Source organism: Pelodiscus sinensis, chromosome 10 (genome assembly GCF_049634645.1).
Source record: "Pelodiscus sinensis isolate JC-2024 chromosome 10, ASM4963464v1, whole genome shotgun sequence".
Lineage (NCBI taxonomy): Eukaryota > Metazoa > Chordata > Testudines > Trionychidae > Pelodiscus > Pelodiscus sinensis.
The window spans coordinates 55,809,750-55,828,797 of NC_134720.1; the positions used below are offsets into that span (position 1 = coordinate 55,809,750).

The following is a 19,048-nucleotide window of genomic DNA, read 5'->3' on the forward strand; positions in this document are numbered from 1 at the left end:
CCTGCATAGAATGGATGTGAGCAAGCACTCGAAGAAGAAAAACGGTTACTTACCTGGTAGCTATTGTTCTTCGAGATGTGTTGCTCATGTCCAGTCCAAATCCTGCCCGCCTCCCTTTCTTCAAGAAGGAACCAAGGGGGTAGAGGAGCAGCAGGGGTATATATTGGCCAATATACTGGCTCTACTCCAGGCGGCTCCCCTGCTGGCCCGACGGGTGCTGATAAGGGAAAAAAGTCTGACACCGCGTGCATACACCGCGCACGCACACACCTACATGGAATGGACATGAGCAACACACCTTGAAGAGCAACAGGTACAGAAGTAAGTAACCGTTTTATCCTGTTGTCCATTCCCTGTCCAGTCTGGTTAAATCCTCACCCTGGGAAGGGAGCTGAGAATTTTTGCATGAAAGTTACTAATAAAACACTTCTGACTTGTTTTGCAGCTATTGTCCAAGGAGACACACTGGAAGAGATATACAACCATGTGAAACAGATCATAGAAGAACAGTCTGGGCCTTATATCTGGATACCAGCAAAGGAAAAATTATGAAAAATCAAGAGATTTTTGTTTTTCATTTTTCTAGCTGACATCATCTACTCATGTGACAACTTGTAACCCCTTTCATTGGAGCCTGCTTCTGGCTCTTTCCAATGTGGGAAAATGCACTAAACATCTCATTTTGCAGTTCCTATAATTAACACACACACAGACACACGGCTCGCCGAGCCGCAGCGAGCCCTGCTCTCCAGCCGCGCTATCTGGCAATCTGCGCATGCGCAGATCACCCGAACCCAGCTCTTCTGGGTTGTAATCTACTCGCCATGGACGAGTAGATTACATAGATTGTCGAGCCGTGTGTGTGTGTGTGTGTGTGTGCGCGCGCGCGCGCACATACACTTTTCCAACATGAAGATCAAATGGCTTGACCAGCTATTAAGGGTAGAGGTGAGGAATTATATGGTAAAATTCCTTAATGTTTAAGGGAATGTAACTTTCAGAGATTTTCGGAAAAGCTTTATATACATTCTTTTAAAATTTCATAACATATGAAAGAGAAATCATCTTACCCAATTATGTAAATTGTGAGCAATTTTGCACGCTTAATTTTAATAGCATGGGTTGGTCAAGGAATTTAATTTTAAGTTTTAATTTGCAGGTTGACTTTCTATAGTCACAGCAAATATTTTTCTTTACGGGCAGTTAATGTAACTTTATTTTCCAAATTAATGTATTAATTAACTTTCATTAATTCAGAAGGGATATTCATTTTCAAAATTTCATAATGATATTCTTATAGTCTATTTTTATTCATTTTTGCATATACAATTACTAGGAATAAAGAATATTTAATGTTTTTAATCTTACTCATGCAGCACTATTTACAGTGTCTTACAAATGTTGTTTATAGATAATGGCCATCACTCTTTTCTGAGTAGAAAAAGTTACGGTGCTAGAGAAGCTTGCATTTTACAAAGGAATATGCAAATTTTCATTGGCAGTAAAACAAAACATTTGCAGTGAGGGATGATCATTAAGGTGATATGTCAGATTTGTAGTTTGAATGTGTGTGTTCTTTAGGGTGTCAAATTTTAATATTTTATCCATAATAACTGCCTATTTTGTTATAAAACTTTAAACTTTGTAACTATGGGAATTATTTTCTTTACATAGTTGCACATACATATAAAATATTTTTTCTTTTCCCACCTACTCCTAACTTTTCTTTTTTGTTTTTTGAGAATAAATAAAAAATGGAATTTATTTTCTTTAATCGTATGAAATGAAAAGGGGTGTGGTGGCTGAATAACACATCTGGGAGATATTAGCTCTGAGAATAAATATGGGCAAGTTCTCTTTTCTACAAACAGTTTCAGATGGTTGTCTTTTTTTACTTCCATGTGATGTGCATAGTTTAATGAATGGGAGATTTCAGAGTCGATGGTCAGTTTTTATGTACATCTTAGACTGCACCTGTGTCATTTCTTCCATGGCATCTTGGTACTGGAGACACGGGCCTCTGAGGTGAGCAATTACAAATACATGTCTGCAATACAGAACTAGCATCAATAATAAAACATTTTCCAGTTATTAATAACATTGCTTGGTGCCTGCTCGTGGTTCATTTGGAATCAGTTGTTCATTAAAAAAAGTGCTTCTGACAGCCTCTTTGCCATTTCCCAGCCACATTACCTGTGTTTTAAAAAGAACTCTAAATATTATCCATTCCATTTGTCAGAAAGAGGAGAACAGCTAATAAAGTTTATTGTACAACATATTTTGTGAGTCTTTAATTAAATCATCTAAAATACAATTATGTAGAATTAAGAAAATTAAGTTTGCAAATGATAAATTGGCAGGGACAGTAAATAATGAGCAATGATGTGATGGAGGGATATTGAAAAACTAGTATTTTGATCCATGAAGTTCACTGTAGTTAAATGCAGGTTAAATGTTGGGGCAAGCAATAAGCATGTGTGAAATAACAAAGGACTGCAGAATACTGGTAGATTTGGGAATCTGTCCATGTACAGCCTATTGTGGAAAAAATCCATCTTGGCTGTGTACTGGATTAGTAAAGAAAATGATTTTGGTGTGTTTTTATGGGTTTCTCTGCCTTTTGCTGGAAGTATAAAATATTCTGAGAATGTCATCAGATTCCAACAAGAACCAAAAGTAAAAAAGCCTTCTGTTTAAAGCTCTGAAAACACTACTGCCTACGTTTTAAGAAATGACAAGCAATTTGGGGTGCAGGGTGAGACGTTTAGATGCTCAGTAATTTTAAGTATCTTGGTTTACATATCTTAATTATTGAGAACCTCCTTCAAAAAAAAAAAACCCCACCACTAGTCACTTTTAAAGTGTCTCTTAGTGGGGCTTTTACATTATATGTTTTTCTTAGAAAAGAAAATAGCTTTTGTCTCTTACTGACTTTTCCTTTGTGTGTGTGTTTTTTTTAATCTGCTTTTTCTTTACTCATCCTGAGTGGCATATGTTCTCTTGTTTTTGCTGAGGCGTTTTGAAAGGATAGGGGTACTTGATTTAATTTCATGAATCTTTTCTCCCATTTGTTTGTCAGGCAGGATACAATCCTTTTCCTTCTCACTTGTTCACATCTCTTTGAGTGCTTGCTCGTATCCATCCATGTTAGATGCCTGAGCACCATGTACACAGTTGCTGGAGAAATTTTCCCTCAGTAGTAGCCATTGGGCCAGCTTGAGCACCCTTTGTTACCATATGCTTATAAGGGGCCTGGCACCATCTCAGTTCCTTCTTACCAACTGCGAACTCTTAGGCTATGTTTTGTGTGCACTTTCATAGACGGCCTGATCCAGTAGGCAGTTGCACCTTGTAAGGTATGTTGTGTTTATCTTTGTCACTGGGATCAATATCTTTGTAGCCAGGAGTGTGACTCCTGCTTAGGAAGCACTGTCCATAATGGCACTTTTCTCTTCTAAACCTTTTGTCATTTGGGGGTGCTTTTTTTACACCCTGAAGCAATGGGAGTTCTAGCAATGGAAGTGCCAGTGGCAGACGAAGATTTACTCTGTGGTCTTAGCTTAGTTCTTTTCCCTCAGTTCCCTAGCACAGTGCTTTAATTTCTCAGTTTGGACTGTTTATAGCGTACTTGTATATAGCTAGCTGGCACTTCTCACACTGTTAGATTTTTGTCCACAGTGTTCATGTGCAGATTAGGGATGTGAAAATGCAAATGTGTACACAGTTAAATGATGAGCATGGACTCATAGGTTAATGTTCACGGTTACATACAGGCTCCCAATATGCATGGGGACCAGCTTAAAATTTGCGGTGCTTACACAGTTACTTAATTACACGCATTTTAACATCCCTAACGCATGTGTTTATGGCTCCAGTCTTCAGGTCTACCAACAGAGGTCCAGCAATCCATCCAAGATTCTGTTTGAAGATACTTCATTCTGAGCAAACAGATGCAAAGCTTTATGGCCTAAAGGATTCCAGAGCCACTCTCAAGTCACTAGCGACAACTAGTCCTGTGGCACCTTATAGACTAACAGATGTATTGGAGCATAAGCTTTCGTGGGCAAAGGCTAGAAACTAAACCTCCCTTGCTGCAGTTTAAGCCCATTGCTTCTTGTTCTTGCATCTAACGAAATGGATGTTTGCCCACGAAAGCTTATGTTCCAATACATCTGTTAGTCTATAAAGTGCCACAGGACTCCTTGTCGCTTTTGCAGATCCAGACTAACACGCTACCCCTCTGATTCTCAAGTCACTAAGTCTATATGCTCATGCGCCTTCAAGGAAACACTTCAGGCCTCGACAACCAGTCCTATTCCCTACTCTATTGCAGTGGAAGGAGTTGATTAAGTGAAATTGGGGTAATAAATGCAGACATCCATCCACACCCACTTCAGCCAGTTACGCAGGAGGCTCCAATTAGAACTTTTGATGGGGTGTCTGAGGATATTATACAACTTACTGAACATAAGAATGGCCATACTGGGTCAGACTAAAGGTCCATCTAGCCCCATATCCTGTCTGTCGACAGTAGCCAATACCAGTTGCCCCAGAGGGAGAGATCACAACAGGGAATCCTCATGTGATCCCTCCCCTGTCTCCCACTTCCAGAGAAACAGAGGGCACCATTCCTACCCATCCTGGCTAATAGCCATTGATGGAGAACTATCCACCCGTTTGTTTTTAAATCATCTGTCCCACTTCAGCCCACGTGGTCCCTCCTCACGTCAGACTGCTAGGCAGAGATGGCACATGTGGGGGCATGAGGAGTCATGTGCCTCACATGCAATCCACAGTAGGAGCTGGCCAACAGCCAACAATGGACAAGCAGGGGTGGGGAATGCTGGCACCTGCAGCAGGGGTCAAGCCCCCACACATACTAGCAGCAGCAGGGGAAGCGGAGTAAGGCAACCTCATCGTGCTTTGCTCTTCCAATGCTACACTCCAGAACTGCATCTAGACTGGCAAGTTTTTGCGCAAAAGCACTTGCTTTTGCGCAAAAACTTGCCAGCTGTCTACACTGGCCGCTTGATTTTGCACAAAAGCACTGACGTTCTACTGTCCGAAATCAGTGCTTCTTGCGCAAATGCTTTGATGTTTCCGTTCGGGCAAAAGCCCTTTTCCGGAAATGTTTTTGCGCAAGAGGGCCAGTGTAGACAGCTAAAAACTGTTTTGCACAAAAAAACCCCGATGGCAAAAATGGCGATCGGGGCTTTCTTGTGCAAAACCGCGTCTAGATGGGCACGGACGCTTTTCCGCAAATGCTTTTAATGGAAAAACTTTTCCCCGGCAAGAAACAGAGTGACACAGACAGTGGGAGCAAAGCAAGCTTGCGGCTTCCTTGTTCTGCTTCTCCCGCCTCTGTCAGTGAGTACCGGGAGGGGATGGACTCCTGCTGCTGGCATCAGCCCGCCAGCCCCACTACTCCCCTGGGCTGCCTTGTTTGGGGGAAGAAGCAAGGGGGAAAAGAGTAATAGAGCAGGGCAAGGAGAGGTGGGGCCTGGGTTGGAGGGGGGTTATCCCAGCCCTTCCCCAGGCTGGGTGGATCATGTGGCTCCTGCATCCTGCCTGACCAGTCATCTCTGCTGCTGGGTGCTGAGAGTGGTGGTAGAAGGTTACACATTCCAGTTTATTTCCATCCTTCCCTCCCTCCCATCCTCTTTCCCCAAGCCTCTTCTCACAAGCATGTTTTATTGGCCCAAGAGATGCAAGCTCTCCTCCAGGTAGGGTCTATCAAGGAGACATATCAGAGCTTATGGGGAGCAGTTTCTATTCACATTATTTCTTATTCCTGAAGGTTGAAGGGGGTCTCAAACACATCCTAGAACTCATTTCCTGAACAATAATCTAGTCAACAAATGGCTAACAAGATCCAGTGACTGAAAGTTGAGCCCAGATAAATCCAGACTAGAAAGAAGCCAAAGAATATTAAGAGCAAAGGTAAGTAACCATTGGAAAAACTCATCAGGCCCCACGTAGCTACACTTCCATGTCTAGCAATTCTACTGAAAATGTGCTGGTGCCAAATGGCCTGGAGCAGGGACTTCACTGTTGACACCTGTAAGTGAACAGGGAGAAGAGTGCCTGAGAGCTGCCTGAGAACTCCATTTGAGAGTGAGCTCTGCCAGCATCTGTTGACAAGCAAGAGACTATGAGTGGAAGAGGCTCTGTGCATTGTGAAAGTATGGGGCCTCTTCTAGTTCCGTTATGTTCTTGTGAAAGTTTTTTTGGGGGAGGAGATAAATAGACACAGGAGCTACATCAAACATGCCTGGAGTGAGGTATCAGGTGGAGTAGGGAGAGGACTGATGAGGATGGCATCAGTGCTCACTCTGATTTACCCACCAACACATCTGGTTCAGAGTGCTGGTGTGATAATTAGGTTCATGAATGTGTCCTAATTGTGAGTTCAACTGTTCAAAAAGTGAAAGTTCATTAGCTGTCATAACATGTGCTAACAAATGTTAATGGGAAAAAGTATGAAGAGAGACAGACTGAATTAGTCCTCACAAAAAGCCCCTGTTACATAATGCAAGGTCTGTGTTTAAGATTGTCTGGTAAACAAGAAAAGTATGTGGAATCAGAAATCAGTGTGTCAAAATTGGTGTCAGAAACTAGGGCTAACGGATGAACAAAATAGCAAGGGGATGGGTCCACTCACCACTTTCTCTGAGTCCTTGAAAAAAGATACTTTGGGGAGAAAAATTGGCTACTGATGTGAGCTTCATCATAATGGCTACCTCCACCACCAGTTCCTGGGACCCTAAGCCTTTGTCATCCTGACCAGGCCAGAGTACCTCTTCTGGCTCCATCTAAATCCCAAACACCATCTAAAATGAAATGAGCTCAGCCTTTACCAACAAAAGTAACAACATCTCCAGCCTATCTCCAATAACTTCTTATCTTTTATGCAAAAGATATGTATTGCCGTATTTGACTACATGGAAGAGGCTGTTAACAAAGGTAGGGTTTTTTTCTTCTAAAAACTCTCTAGCTAAAGAAAAGAAACCGGGGGGACGGGGGGGACATGTAATCTTTAGTGCTGTAATATCTTAAATTTTTATTATTAATTTTTTAAAAAACATTTAATGGTATATTTGCCTGGTACTTAGCAGGCTGAGGTTTTGGTTTACCAAACCCCAAAACTACTTAATACACATTAGTGTTGGACCATAACAGGTTATGTAAACACCTTTGGCCTATTTATTCCACCTGAAGTTAATATAATGTGGCTAATGTGATGCTAAGAACAGGAAGAGCCTTGCAAATCCGCAGATTGTGCTTTATATCCGCCAGTATCTGCTTCCACAGATGTGGATGCTCATAGCCTGTTTTTGTGGATAAGAGTTGTGACAGACCCAGACCAGCTGGCTGGCACACACTAATGGAGGAAAGGCATGCTGTGGCTTGGGTGACCAACGTTCTCTTTCTGGAGTTAACAGAGCCAAGCCTAGTGCAGCATTATCATGTAGGCACCTGGGGACAATTAGAGCCTGCTGGAAGCTACAGGCAAATTAGACCCCTGCAGCCAATTAAGCCCTATGGAGCTGCTTTAAAAGGTTCTGCCCAGGTAAGGAAGGGGGAAGGAAAAAGTGAAGGGCTGAAAGGAGGAAGTGTGTGTAGACAGACACACACACACATGTTATTTGCCTCTCTGAGGTTCCTGAAGCATACAGGACAGAGAAGGAGCAATAAAATCAGCATAGTCTATGCTGGCTCATCTGATCCTGAGAAGCTGAAAACATAGATATGAGAAAAGAGCGATTAAGGCAATAAGCTGACCTCGAGGCTGCGAGAACTGCCCTGGCTAGCACCTATGTTGATACGATCACACACAGTCGTCCCTGGGAGAGGACTCTCCCACTGAGAAAAGAATGCCCAGTACTTCCAATTTAGTTCTCTCTCTTACAAGTGTAAATTAAGTTCACAACTCCCTTGTAAGAACTGGCGCCACAAAGACAGACCAGTACAATTTGGCATCTTAGATAAGAAAGAGGATACGGGCCCCTATGGGTATAAAGATGGGTCCAGCAGCACACTTACTCTGAGTGTCAATCTACCATCTATCTGTTCATTGGGTTAGGTGTTTGACCTCCCGAGGTTCCACTGGGATGCTCACCTCGTATTCGTCTTTCCTAGGAATTGAGGGACCGGCCCTGGCTTGACCCACTGGAGTCGAGAGGTACAGAAGGGGGTAAAAATTGTACTTGGATGTGCCCTTTGTCTTAAGTGTACACATAGATTTAGAGCTCTTTAAAGATTAAGCTGTCACTTGGTACCATTATTTCTATTTTCTATATTTTCTTTGTAACCGTTTTTAAGATCTATATTTGCTAGCAGTTAAGAAATAGAGCAGTAGCCATTGTAACCATATGATTTATAGGCTTCTTTAATAAACCTGTAACTGTTTAAGCTTTAACCTGACTCCTTCAGTTGCTGTAACAGAACCAAGCACAATTTAAAAGAACTTCAGCCAGTCATAAGGGACAGGAATAGGAAGAGCTGGGGCGTTTTGGTTCGTGTCCCTCCCAGGGGACAGATCCATTGGGGCATCTCTCAGTCTTCCCTAGAGTGCCCGCTGCGAAGGGATCCTGTATCCTAGCAGCTGAAATCTGAGATGTAGTAAGCTCTCCTTGTAAACTCTGGGGCGTCTGTCAGCCTGTTGGCTGCCCTCCGCAACGGGACCCCGGTCCTAGTGGTAAAGACACAGACATTAAACCTTCTCTCTCTCTCTCTCTCTCTCTCTCTCTCTCTCTCTCTGCCCTGACCGTCGGCTGACAGAGTGGTGTGTGTAAGAGCTGAGGACTGAGGCGCAGGAACTAGAGGAAAGGTGCTGGGAGGGCTCATTTGGGGAAGCAGCCCAAGGAAAAGCTGCCAGATTGGGAGTGGCAATAACCTTGCCTGTTGCCACTGCCGTAGGGTCCCTGGACTGGAACCCAGAGCAGTGGCTGAGCCCGGCTTCCCCCCAATCTCCCTATGCAACCAAGAGTCTGCCCCTGAGAAGGGAGACCAGCACTCCAAAACAGGTTTTACCCCAAAACTATGAAGTAGCCTGTGATGAGTATACAACTCTGCAAATTTGCAGCTCTCCACTATATCCTCAGATGTGGCTATCTACAGCTCATTTTTACAGATGCAGATACAAATTTTGTGCCTTACAAGCCATTGGATGGTGCAGAGGTGGCTTTGAAGGAATGGGTGACACTGAATTACCTATGTGGGCTTCCCTACACAACAGAGCTGAAATCGCCTTCGATGGTAAAGCTGCAGACTGCACTGACTTGCTAGAATCCTTGGACTCCCACCAACCCAGTATAACAAACTATGAGGAAGAGAAGAGGAAAGTGACTAGAATGTACCAGCCCCACTCAACTTCAAGAAAAAGATGTAGGTTGTAACCTACTCCTGGGGAAGGGCAGGGAGTGTGTTTAAATTAATGACTGCCGGCCCTCTCAAGTTCAGTGTCATCCCCCTTTCATAAAGTTTAAGTCCTGTGGAATCAGTGTATGTAAGTGGGGAAGTATTGCTATCTAGGGAGCAACAGGTAGTACAGCTAGTTCCCAGGTTTCTGAGTAGCAGGTTGAGCAGATGGTATTTAAGCATTCACAAGGAACCCTCCAAACCCAGCTCCTCTTGTTGTTGACAGCACAACTCTGAAGGGTTATATCAATATTGATTAACTGGATAACATTCTATGCAATTTTATAGTGAATTAGATTCTTTCTATAATCATCTTGCAGAAAGGAGAGAGAATTCTCTTCTAATTTTCTTAATCAATTTGCTATTACATGGGACGTTTCTTCAGCACATCACGTGCCACCTACCTACAGGGTGCTTAAAGACGTCTTACTTGTGCTAAATTTTGTTTATTAGTTGTGTTTATTCTTAATCAGATGGTAGCAACACTGGATTATATTCACAAAAATATTTAGGCAGCTAGAAAATAACTTGATTCATGAGGTTTGAGTTAGGCACCAGGGCACTCTATGCAATGAAGGGGGTGAGGTATTGGCTGAGAGTGGGATTCACACAAGCCAATATGTTAAGTGGCACCCTGCCTAGCCCAGCCAATGAGAGATGCCAAGGTAAGAGTTGTCCTAAACCCTGTACTGCTTGGGCAGTTTGGCACCTAAAACTGGGCTGCTCCATTTGCTTGGGTTTCCCAGTTGTTAACCCTGCTCTTAGAATTAGGCACCTATGCTGTTTTTGCAAGAAGCCTAGGGGAGGAATAATTTTAATCCAGTGGTTAGGGTGCTCACCTGGATGTGGGAGAATCCCAGTTCAAGTTCCCTTCCACCTGAGAAGAAAGGAGTTGAATAAGGATTTGCCATGTCTCTGGAGCATATACTAACCAGTGAGCTACAGACTAGACCAGGGGTGGGCAAGATACAATTTGCTGGCCAGAGTGGGCCTGCCAAGCCACCTGCCCACGGACCACTCTGCCAGGACCCTCAGGCACACAGCTGCCGCTGTTTTAAGCTCAGAGCTGCTCCATGTGTGTGTGTCTGCTCTGGAGGAAGAGGGAGGCTTTCTGTGATCTCCCTACACTTTATTTCATGATCCTATTCCACACTCATGATTATCGTAAAACAAAAGGAAAAAATATGTAGCACTTTAACAAGATAGCTTATTAGGTTTATTAGTTTATTAGGTGATGAGCTTTCATGAACCAGACCACTTCTTCAGATCATATTCTGAAAGAGAACTGGCATGACCATATATAACAAAGGAATACAATGAAGAAAGTGAATACATTATAAACTAACAAATCAGATTTTAGAACAGAAGGTAGAGAGAGGGAAGGAGGAAATAGTTTATTTTAAGTCAATGAGTGGCTAATCTGAAGTTACTAGGATTATCAATAAGTGGAGAAGCTGTATTTGTAATATGTAAGGTAACTAGCATCTTTATTAAGGTCCATTCGTACCGTGTCCAATGTAAGCATGAATGAAAGTTCTGAAGTTTCTGTAATCTGTGTTAGTCTCTTTGAAGTAAGATGCACATTGTGAGGCCTTCAAGGGAATGCCCAGGTAGATTAAAATGTGGACTAACAAGTTTTTCTTTGTGAAGATGTCGGATGTCTGATTTGTGAGCATTGATTCTTTGGCGAAGTGCCTGAGCAGTCTGGCCAATATACATTGCAGAGGGACACTGCTGACACATGATGGCATAAATCACAAATCATGTTTGTGTGCTGGATGAACAGGAAGATGAGTCCTTGATCATATAACTGACATGGTTAGGTCCAGTGATGGTGTCACCAGAGTAGATATGTGGACAAAGTTGGCGACAGGGTTTGTTGCAAGGGAAATTGTTAACATGTTATTACCAATTTGACCCAGCAGGTGGTGCTAAAACAATGACAGGTCACAATCTCCACTGTCCCAGGTATTTTGTGCTTGGAGTTTGGCTTTCTGTTTGAAGACTGCAATTCATGTAAACGGATGCAGATTTTCCTCTCTGTTTAGAACAGACTGTGTGGTGGAGTGACTGAGAGTAACTGTTGTTTTGCAGTGCACACGTGGCCATGTGAGAATCTTGGTTTCCAACAGGGCGTGGTCTGGAAAGGGGCAGAGTGAAAAGTGTGCTCCATAAAAGTAGTGATTGCTGGAATTCTGAAGGCACTGCATACACACAGACCTCATCATGAGCTTCCAGAGCATGGCTTATTGTTTCTGCTTCTTTCACACAGGTAAGTGCCTGCTAATCTCAAGAGACAATGTTCATGCTGCTGTTTGGTACCTCTGGGACTGACCAATCTGTGAGATGATACAGCACAAGCAGAATGAAAATAATTTCATAATCACTGTGTTTCTGCAGGTGAGCGGGACGTGGTGGGAGAACAGGCAGTTGAGTTAGGGGAAACAAATCATTATTGGCTCCCTTTCATTTGTATCACATATTTGGCCACATTGATTCTGTATCTTCTGTTGGTCCCATGCTGTTTATTCTGGCTGGCTATTTCAGAGGGGATCTTGGACCAACCTGCTCTGCATGAATATTACAGCTTCACATGGCCCATTTTTTGTAGGTGATTGTGCTACTTAATAAAGTGGGCATTTGCTGTAGTGTATTTTATTGTTCCATCATGTGCCTTGGCCTCCCTCTGTACTTTGCACTGTAGTGAGTGCAGAAGCATTAAAAAGCTGCTTGTAGGACAGAGCATGAAACATGAGGAGGTGTCACACAGTGTGGGGGTGGAATGAATGTGGTGCTAAAAACTGACTGAAATAGTCCCATGTCAGAGGAGGGACCAGAGACAACGGGAAACCCAAGGACTGAACAATTCATACTTATCCATGGAAATCTCTGCCAGGTGGGATATGTGAACTCAGGAAGGGCCTGCAAGTGTTGGACAATGGACTGAAATGCCTACGTTGGCTGGAAGGAGAGTTGGCTTTTGGGAGGGCCAGCAGTTTTCAGGGGGGAATAACACTGCTCTGTTCCTGTTGAAGAAATTCTCCAATTTTAAAAAGGCTACCTAGTGTCATGGCTGCTACTTGTTGATCTGGTCCCCGAAGTGTGTAAAGACTCCTGATCAGACTCTCTCAGTTGCACTTGCTAAGCAGAGCTCATGGGTATGAAGCAGGAGAGTTGGCACCAAGAGGTTCAGTCGCAGAAATGTTGCAACCATATGATCTACCCTTAATAACACATGGGATCTCTGGGGCATCTGGCACACTTTTCTCCGAGGGACTGTTTAAAAACTGGGACATAGCATAGATTATGTGGATCTGCGATGCCCTAATATTCCCCAACCTTTTTTGTTATGCATCAGGATTTGTGTTGCTTTTCTCCCACTCCTGAGGTGATTCATTTTTATTATTCTTTTTGTCATTGTAGACCCTAAGCATCCGCGTCATGAACCAGGGCCCCGTTGTGCTAGGCGCTGTACTAACAGGTCAAAAAACTCCCTTTCCAGAGAGCTTACAATCTAAGTACAAGACAAAAGACAACAATAGATGGAACAGACAGAAGGCAGAGTACAAGGAGACAATATTGTCTAAATAGCCAAGCGAGACACTGGGAGCAAGAGGTATAGAACACACAGAGTGAACATGGAGCAGTGGTAAATGGCATGTTAGGTCCACAATTTTGTTTCCTCTTTGAAGGGTGGTGGGGTGTACTTAGGAAGAGATCAGTTAAAGGGAAGGGAGGGGACAAGTATGGAATGAATTTATAGTAAAGAGACTGGAGGGAGCGGAGAGGGGAAGGTAGGGTCGGAGCAAACAGTCAATGAACACAGGGCAGAGAGAGAGAAATAAATGTCAACAGCTCTGTCTGGAATGTCCAGGAGTCCAAAGGTTTGACTGACTGATCAGATGCCTGCTGGCTCGCTATCTCTAAAGCACTTTGAAATCTTTCAGGAAAAAGAGAAGCTCTTGTGTATGTGTAAAATGATCTTGTTTTTTTTCCTCATTGAGAGAGCTCCTGTTGAAACTCCCACAGAATATTAATGTCCCTTAACATTTTCCTGATCCTTTTGTAAAGTGCAGTACATTACCCCACTACTGCACAACACCAGTATTGTTGTGTTGCTAAAGCAGTTGATAGGTTGTTTGACAGTCTGATGCTGAGACTATGCTATCATAGGGCCTAGGAATGTATTTCAAATCGTGGTTACCAGCCCCCACCATCTCAAATTTAGTGTACCTCTGTGGAGCACCAGGAAACTGAGTAAACAGTTCAGAGACTAGCTTGCTGTTTTAACACATGCTTGGCCAACTGTAGCAGAGGACTCAAACCACAAGTCCTCTCTATGTTCCTAGCTCCACCTCAAATGGGTTAACTCCCTCTGGCAGACTAAAAGGCATCCTCTATGACAAGAAGGCACCTGGCCAGATGCTGAGAGAAAAGATGCATTTTAGCAAGAGAGAAATTTCCACTAAGCACCCGTAAGCTGAGTGAGGAAGAAAGAGGTGGCTTCATGCTATTTCATTACATACGCTAAAAAAATGTGGAGCTAGGCAGAGGCCGTTTATTTTTCATCTCACAAATTAATGAGAGTAAAAAGTGATCGTATACCTTGCACAATGAAGTCTTATCTTCACAGACCACTGTATCGGAAACAGGAACACGGCTATTGGAGAATAGCACTTAGCCATATGTTCTAAGGCACTGAGCAATAGTTGGAAATACAATAATTTTGCATTTAATAGAAAAAGTGGAGTCTTTGACTGTGGGATGCTAGAAGCTTCCACAATGAAGGAAAATGACTATCATGAACTTGTACATGGATTAATGAAGAAGACAATGTGCATCCTTGTTCTCCCAAGGTCACCTGAGCTTCCGTGAACTGCTTGATCTCCCGAAACAAGCTATAGTGCCCTGACACAGGACTCTTCGGCTGTGTCTAGACTGGCAAGTTTTTCCGCAAAAGCACCTGCTTTTGTGGAAAAACCTGCCAGCTGTCTACACTGGCTGCTTGAATTTCTGCAAGAACATTGACGATCTCATGTAAGAAATCAATGCTTCTTGCAGAAATACTATGCTGCTCCCGTTCGGGCAAAAGTTCTTTTGCGCAAAAGGGCCAGTGCAGACAACTCAAATTTGTTTTGCGCAAAAAAAAAACCAATCGCGAAAATGGCAATCGGGGCTTTTTTGCGCAAAAGCGCGTCTAGATTGGCACGGACGCTTTTCCACAAAAAGTGCTTTTGCGGAAAAGCGTCCGTGCCAATCTAGATGCTTGTTTCCGCAAATGCTTTTAACGGAAAAACTTTTCTGTTAAAAGCATTTGTGGAAAATCATGCCAGTGTAGACGTAGCCTTCCTGTTTTCTAATAAGCCTTCTATTCATTCCATCTGGGGCACCTGGCATTGGGTGCTGTTCGAAGACAGGATACTGGGCTAGATGGACCTTTGGTCTCATGCTGGATAGTTATTCCTACTTTCTTAGAGTTGCAGACCTTTTCTAGTTAATGACATAGGGTACGTCTACACTACAATGTTAATTCGAACTAACTTAGTTCGAATTAGTTAATTTGAACTAACGGATCCAGACTAAAAAACTAGTTTGAATTAGCGTTTTGCTAATTCGAACTAGCATGTCCACATTAAGTGGACCCTGAACCAGACTTAAGGATGGCCGGAAGCAGTGCCGGCAGGGCATCAGAGGAGGACTTAGAGCGTGGAGCTGCTGTCTCAGGCTAGCCGAGGGCTGCGCTTAAAGGTTCCCGAACCCCACCCCGGACAGACAGTTCTCAGGGGTGCCCCGCTTGCAAAGCAGTCCTGGCTTGGATTGCCCGGAGTACCCACACTGGGCACATCACAGCACTCGGCCATCAGACCGGCTGCACTTGCCGCAGGCTGCCATCTGGGGAGAGGGGGCAATTGGAGGGCTGCAGGAGAGCTTCCACCCCCAGAAGCCCGCAGAGCCAGCCCAGTCCTCTCCATCGGGGGCTCGTGCCCCATTCCTCCCTCACCTCCTTCCACTTACCCTTCCCTAGCCCCTCTTTTTAATGTACAAAATAAAGATAACGTGTCTTCCAAAATGGAATCTGTCTTTATTGAACAAAACTGGGGGAGACTGGGAAAAGGAGGTGGGAGAGGGGAAGAGAGAGGCTGGGAGAGGGGAGGGCAACTAAAATGATCAGGGGTTGGGAACAGGTCCCATATGAAGAGAGGCAAAAGAGACTGGGACTTTTCAGCTTAGAAAAGAGGAGACGGAGGGAGGACAGGATAGAGGTCTCTAAAAGCATGAGTGGGGTGGAGAGGGTGCATACAGAAAAGTTCTTCATTAGTTCCCATAAAGGAGGACTAGAGGACACCAAAGGAAAGGAATGGGTAGCAGGCTTCAAACTAGTAACAGAAAGTTGTTCTTCACAAAGCAAAGAGTCAACCTGTGGAACTCCTTGCTGCAGGAGGCTGTGAAGGCTAGAACTAGAACAGAGTTTAAAGGGAAGTGAGATCAAGTCATGGAGGTTGGGTCCATGGAGTGGTATTAGCCAGGGGGTAGGAGTGGTGTCCCTGCCCAAGGTTTGTGGAAGGCTGGAGATGGATGGCACGAGACAAATGGCTTGGTCACTGTCTTCGGTCCATCCCCTCCAGGGTCCCTAGGGTTGGCCGCTGTTAGCAGACAGGCTACTGGGCTAGATGGACCTTTTGTCTGACCCAGTACGGCCATTGTAAGCTCAGGGCTCAGGGTCGGGGGTCTCAGTGGACCACCTTGATTTTCATGCACACCTGCTCCTGGGTGGCCAGGCTGGCAGCTCTCCTGCCCTAGCCGGCCACTTTCCTGTGCCTAGTGCGGAGGTCATGGACGAGGTCCACGATGTCCGCAGTAGCCCAGGCGGGTGCCCGCCTCTTGCGGTCCTGGGCAAGCTCCCAGGAGCCGCCAGCCTGGTCCCGGGAAGAGGGGGTGGGATGGGGGGCATCGCGTGGGTGGCTCGAGCCGTGCCAGGTGCAGGGTCTGCTGGCTGGGTGCTGGCAGGCTTGCACCTGGCACGGGTACCGTAGCCAGCCCGTGCCGCTTTAAGGGGTCCGTGGCCGGGAGGGGGGCAGTAGAGTTTCCCTGGTGTTGGCCAGAGTGGCCACCAGGGAAACCTGGGGAGGGCTAGCCTCCCACTAGTTCGAATTAAGGGTCTACACAGCCCTTAATTCGAACTATTAAGTTCGAACTAGGCTTAATCCTCATGGAATGAGGATTACCTAGTTCGAACTAAGCGCTCCGTTAGTTTGAATTAAATTCGAACTAACGGAGCGCTAGTGTAGCGCCTATGAAAGTTAGTTCGAACTAAAGTCCGTTAGTTCGAACTAACTTTGTAGTGTAGACATACCCATAGTGAGAAGCTTGCAACAGTACAGCCTGTTGGTCTGAAAATTGGTTGAGAAATGTCAGGATTCAGTCTTTTTTTCTAATGACTTAGTAAAAGCACTGTCACTGCTGGTTTTAGGTTATTGACACTAGTAGCATTATTCCTGAGTCAGTCTCTGTTTTAGTGACTGTTGCTGTGCAAAACAGAGCTGAGGGTATTAGTATGGCTGTTTTTGCAGCACTCTGAGGGTACGTCTACACAGCAGCATTATTTCAGAATAATAGATGTTATTCCGAAATAACGTAGTCCGCATCTACGCACAAGCAGCTATTTCGACATAATGTCGAAATATTATTGGGCTGGAGGACTACTTACTCTGACTCCTGTAACCCTCAAGTAGTAAGGGAAGTCAGAGGAAGAGTGCTCTATTTTGAAAAAAGTGCCGTGTAGATGGTCCCAAATTCGAAATGAGCTGTTTCAACTTAAGCTACACAATTAGTGTAGCTCACGTTGCATAGCTTATTTCGAGTTTAGCCCTGTTATGTAGACATATCCTGAATGTTTCAAGCTGGAGAAGTTTGTCATAGCCCCTGCCTGTTGAGTGCTGCTGTGCTAGATCCTTTCTTAGGCTGATAGAACCTCTCAACTTTACAGTGCTGTGGACGTGTCCCTTTGGAGAAAGGCTACAGTAGCAAGCAAATGAGACAAATCCTAACCCGGGTCCATTCAAACTGTGAATGTGCATATTGAATATGTGTTTGTGAGAGAGGCTCACGGGCCAGCTGCATGTACCAAACCCAGCAGAAGCTCCTGATTCTCGTATGTGCTTGTTTGTATGTACAATTACCCAACTGACACTTGAAAATATCTGTTTAACCAAACAGCAGTGTTGCAGTTTTTGCAGGTGCAGTTTAGATAATCAGGTGACTTTCCTGCATTGGAAACTGACATCTACCATGCCTGCCTAGTTCCCGCGTATTTATCTATACATCTCATTGAGTGACAGGAGTGGGGGCCTCTTACAGTTAAATATGATGGGAGCAACTTTTCTCTTCTATGCTCTTCCAATTCTTACGCCCGGGTCTCTGAGCATCAGGGACTGTTTATTTGTTTAAGCTGAATAAGAGACAGGACTTCACCCAAGCCAATCCATCGTGCTATGTTAGACTGGCACTTCACTGGGGAGCCACTGGCTTTTGCGTGGTGTAATTGTAAACAATCATCCCAGCACTTAGTTGAGAAGAAAACCTTCTCAATATGTCCCAGGTTCACCATGAATCGACAGACAACTGACACAACAGCTGCTGCTCTCTAAATATTGCTGCTCTTGGTAAGTATGTTGTTTAAATGGATATTTTGTAGTGTTCTTATTTTTCTTCATGATAATAAAAAGTTGCATAAACCCAAGACACCAGGTGTTAAATGACTGAATTTTACTGCTGATCATTTACAAGAGCTTCAGCACTTTACGGTTAACAAAGCCTGCCAAGCCCCCGCAGTAGGACTGTGCTGCTACTTGCATCGAAACCCAACTTTTTGCCACACAACTAAGGGAACTGTGGAGACTGGATAAACAATATACCCAGGAAATAAGGTTGTATCATTCTCATAGGCGCTGGGGATTCTTTGTATGCGCTTATCCACTCTGTTTTCATACTCCTCTATCAGCATGTGACGATATGAGAGATGGATCCAAACTTGCTCCCATTTAAGTCATTTACAAAACTCTCATAGAGTTGAATGAAAATGGGAGTGGGGCCGTAGGCCATAGCCTTCAACAAGCTGTGAATTTTAGTGGTCTGTCCCTTCTGTTACCAGTACACAGGGAGCATAGTTGTATAGGCATTATCTGATCATGGAGTCTTGCCCTGGTGCTTTGTTTCAGCTCTCAGCCTGCAGCATGTGCGGTGGTGCACCATCTCTGAGCAAGAGCTGGACAAGTGTAATGACATGAGCACAGCCTTCACTGATGCCAACATCCTTCCCCAAGTATCGTGTGTCCGTGGTGGCTCGGCCATTAACTGCGCCAATATGCTCAAGGTGAGTTTGAAGTCATTACATTATGGCCCATATAGTGCTTGCTATGCCTTATTGTGCCACTTCTCCTCTCATGGGCCCTTAGACTATGTGCAAACTACTTATGGTACGTGTCCTGTGCAACCTTGTCTTTTGCTGTAACACTCTGAGCACCTTTCCCAGGCCTGAGGAAAAACTGAGTGTGGCTCAAAAGCTTGTGTCTCGCATCAGCAGAAGTTGGTCCAGAAAAAGCTATTTCCTCACCCATGTGGTCTCTCT

The 19,048-nt window shown here is 44.3% G+C and overlaps 2 protein-coding genes across 14 annotated transcripts in view; both read left to right on the plus strand.

Annotated features, from left to right (window-relative positions):
• Positions 1-2,278, plus strand: part of DLG1 (discs large MAGUK scaffold protein 1) — a 360,129-nt gene extending 357,851 nt beyond the window's left edge. For all 12 annotated transcript variants that reach the window (XM_075938333.1, XM_075938326.1, XM_075938327.1 and 9 more), the window contains one exon: positions 446-2,278. In XM_075938333.1, coding sequence (XP_075794448.1) covers positions 446-552 — 107 coding nt within the window. In that variant the 3' untranslated portion in view covers positions 553-2,278. The remainder of the gene's footprint in view (positions 1-445) is intronic.
• Positions 2,279-11,379: 9,101 nt separating this feature from the next.
• MELTF (melanotransferrin) overlaps positions 11,380-19,048 on the plus strand; it is a 61,815-nt gene continuing 54,146 nt past the window's right edge. The window contains exons 1-3 of one of the 2 annotated variants that reach the window (XM_006129846.4): positions 11,380-11,692; positions 18,020-18,083; positions 18,639-18,793. In XM_006129846.4, the coding sequence (XP_006129908.2) occupies positions 18,704-18,793 (90 nt within the window). In that variant the 5' untranslated portion in view covers positions 11,380-11,692; positions 18,020-18,083; positions 18,639-18,703. The remainder of the gene's footprint in view (positions 11,693-18,019; positions 18,084-18,638; positions 18,794-19,048) is intronic. The other variant, XM_025188106.2, reaches the window with a different exon arrangement.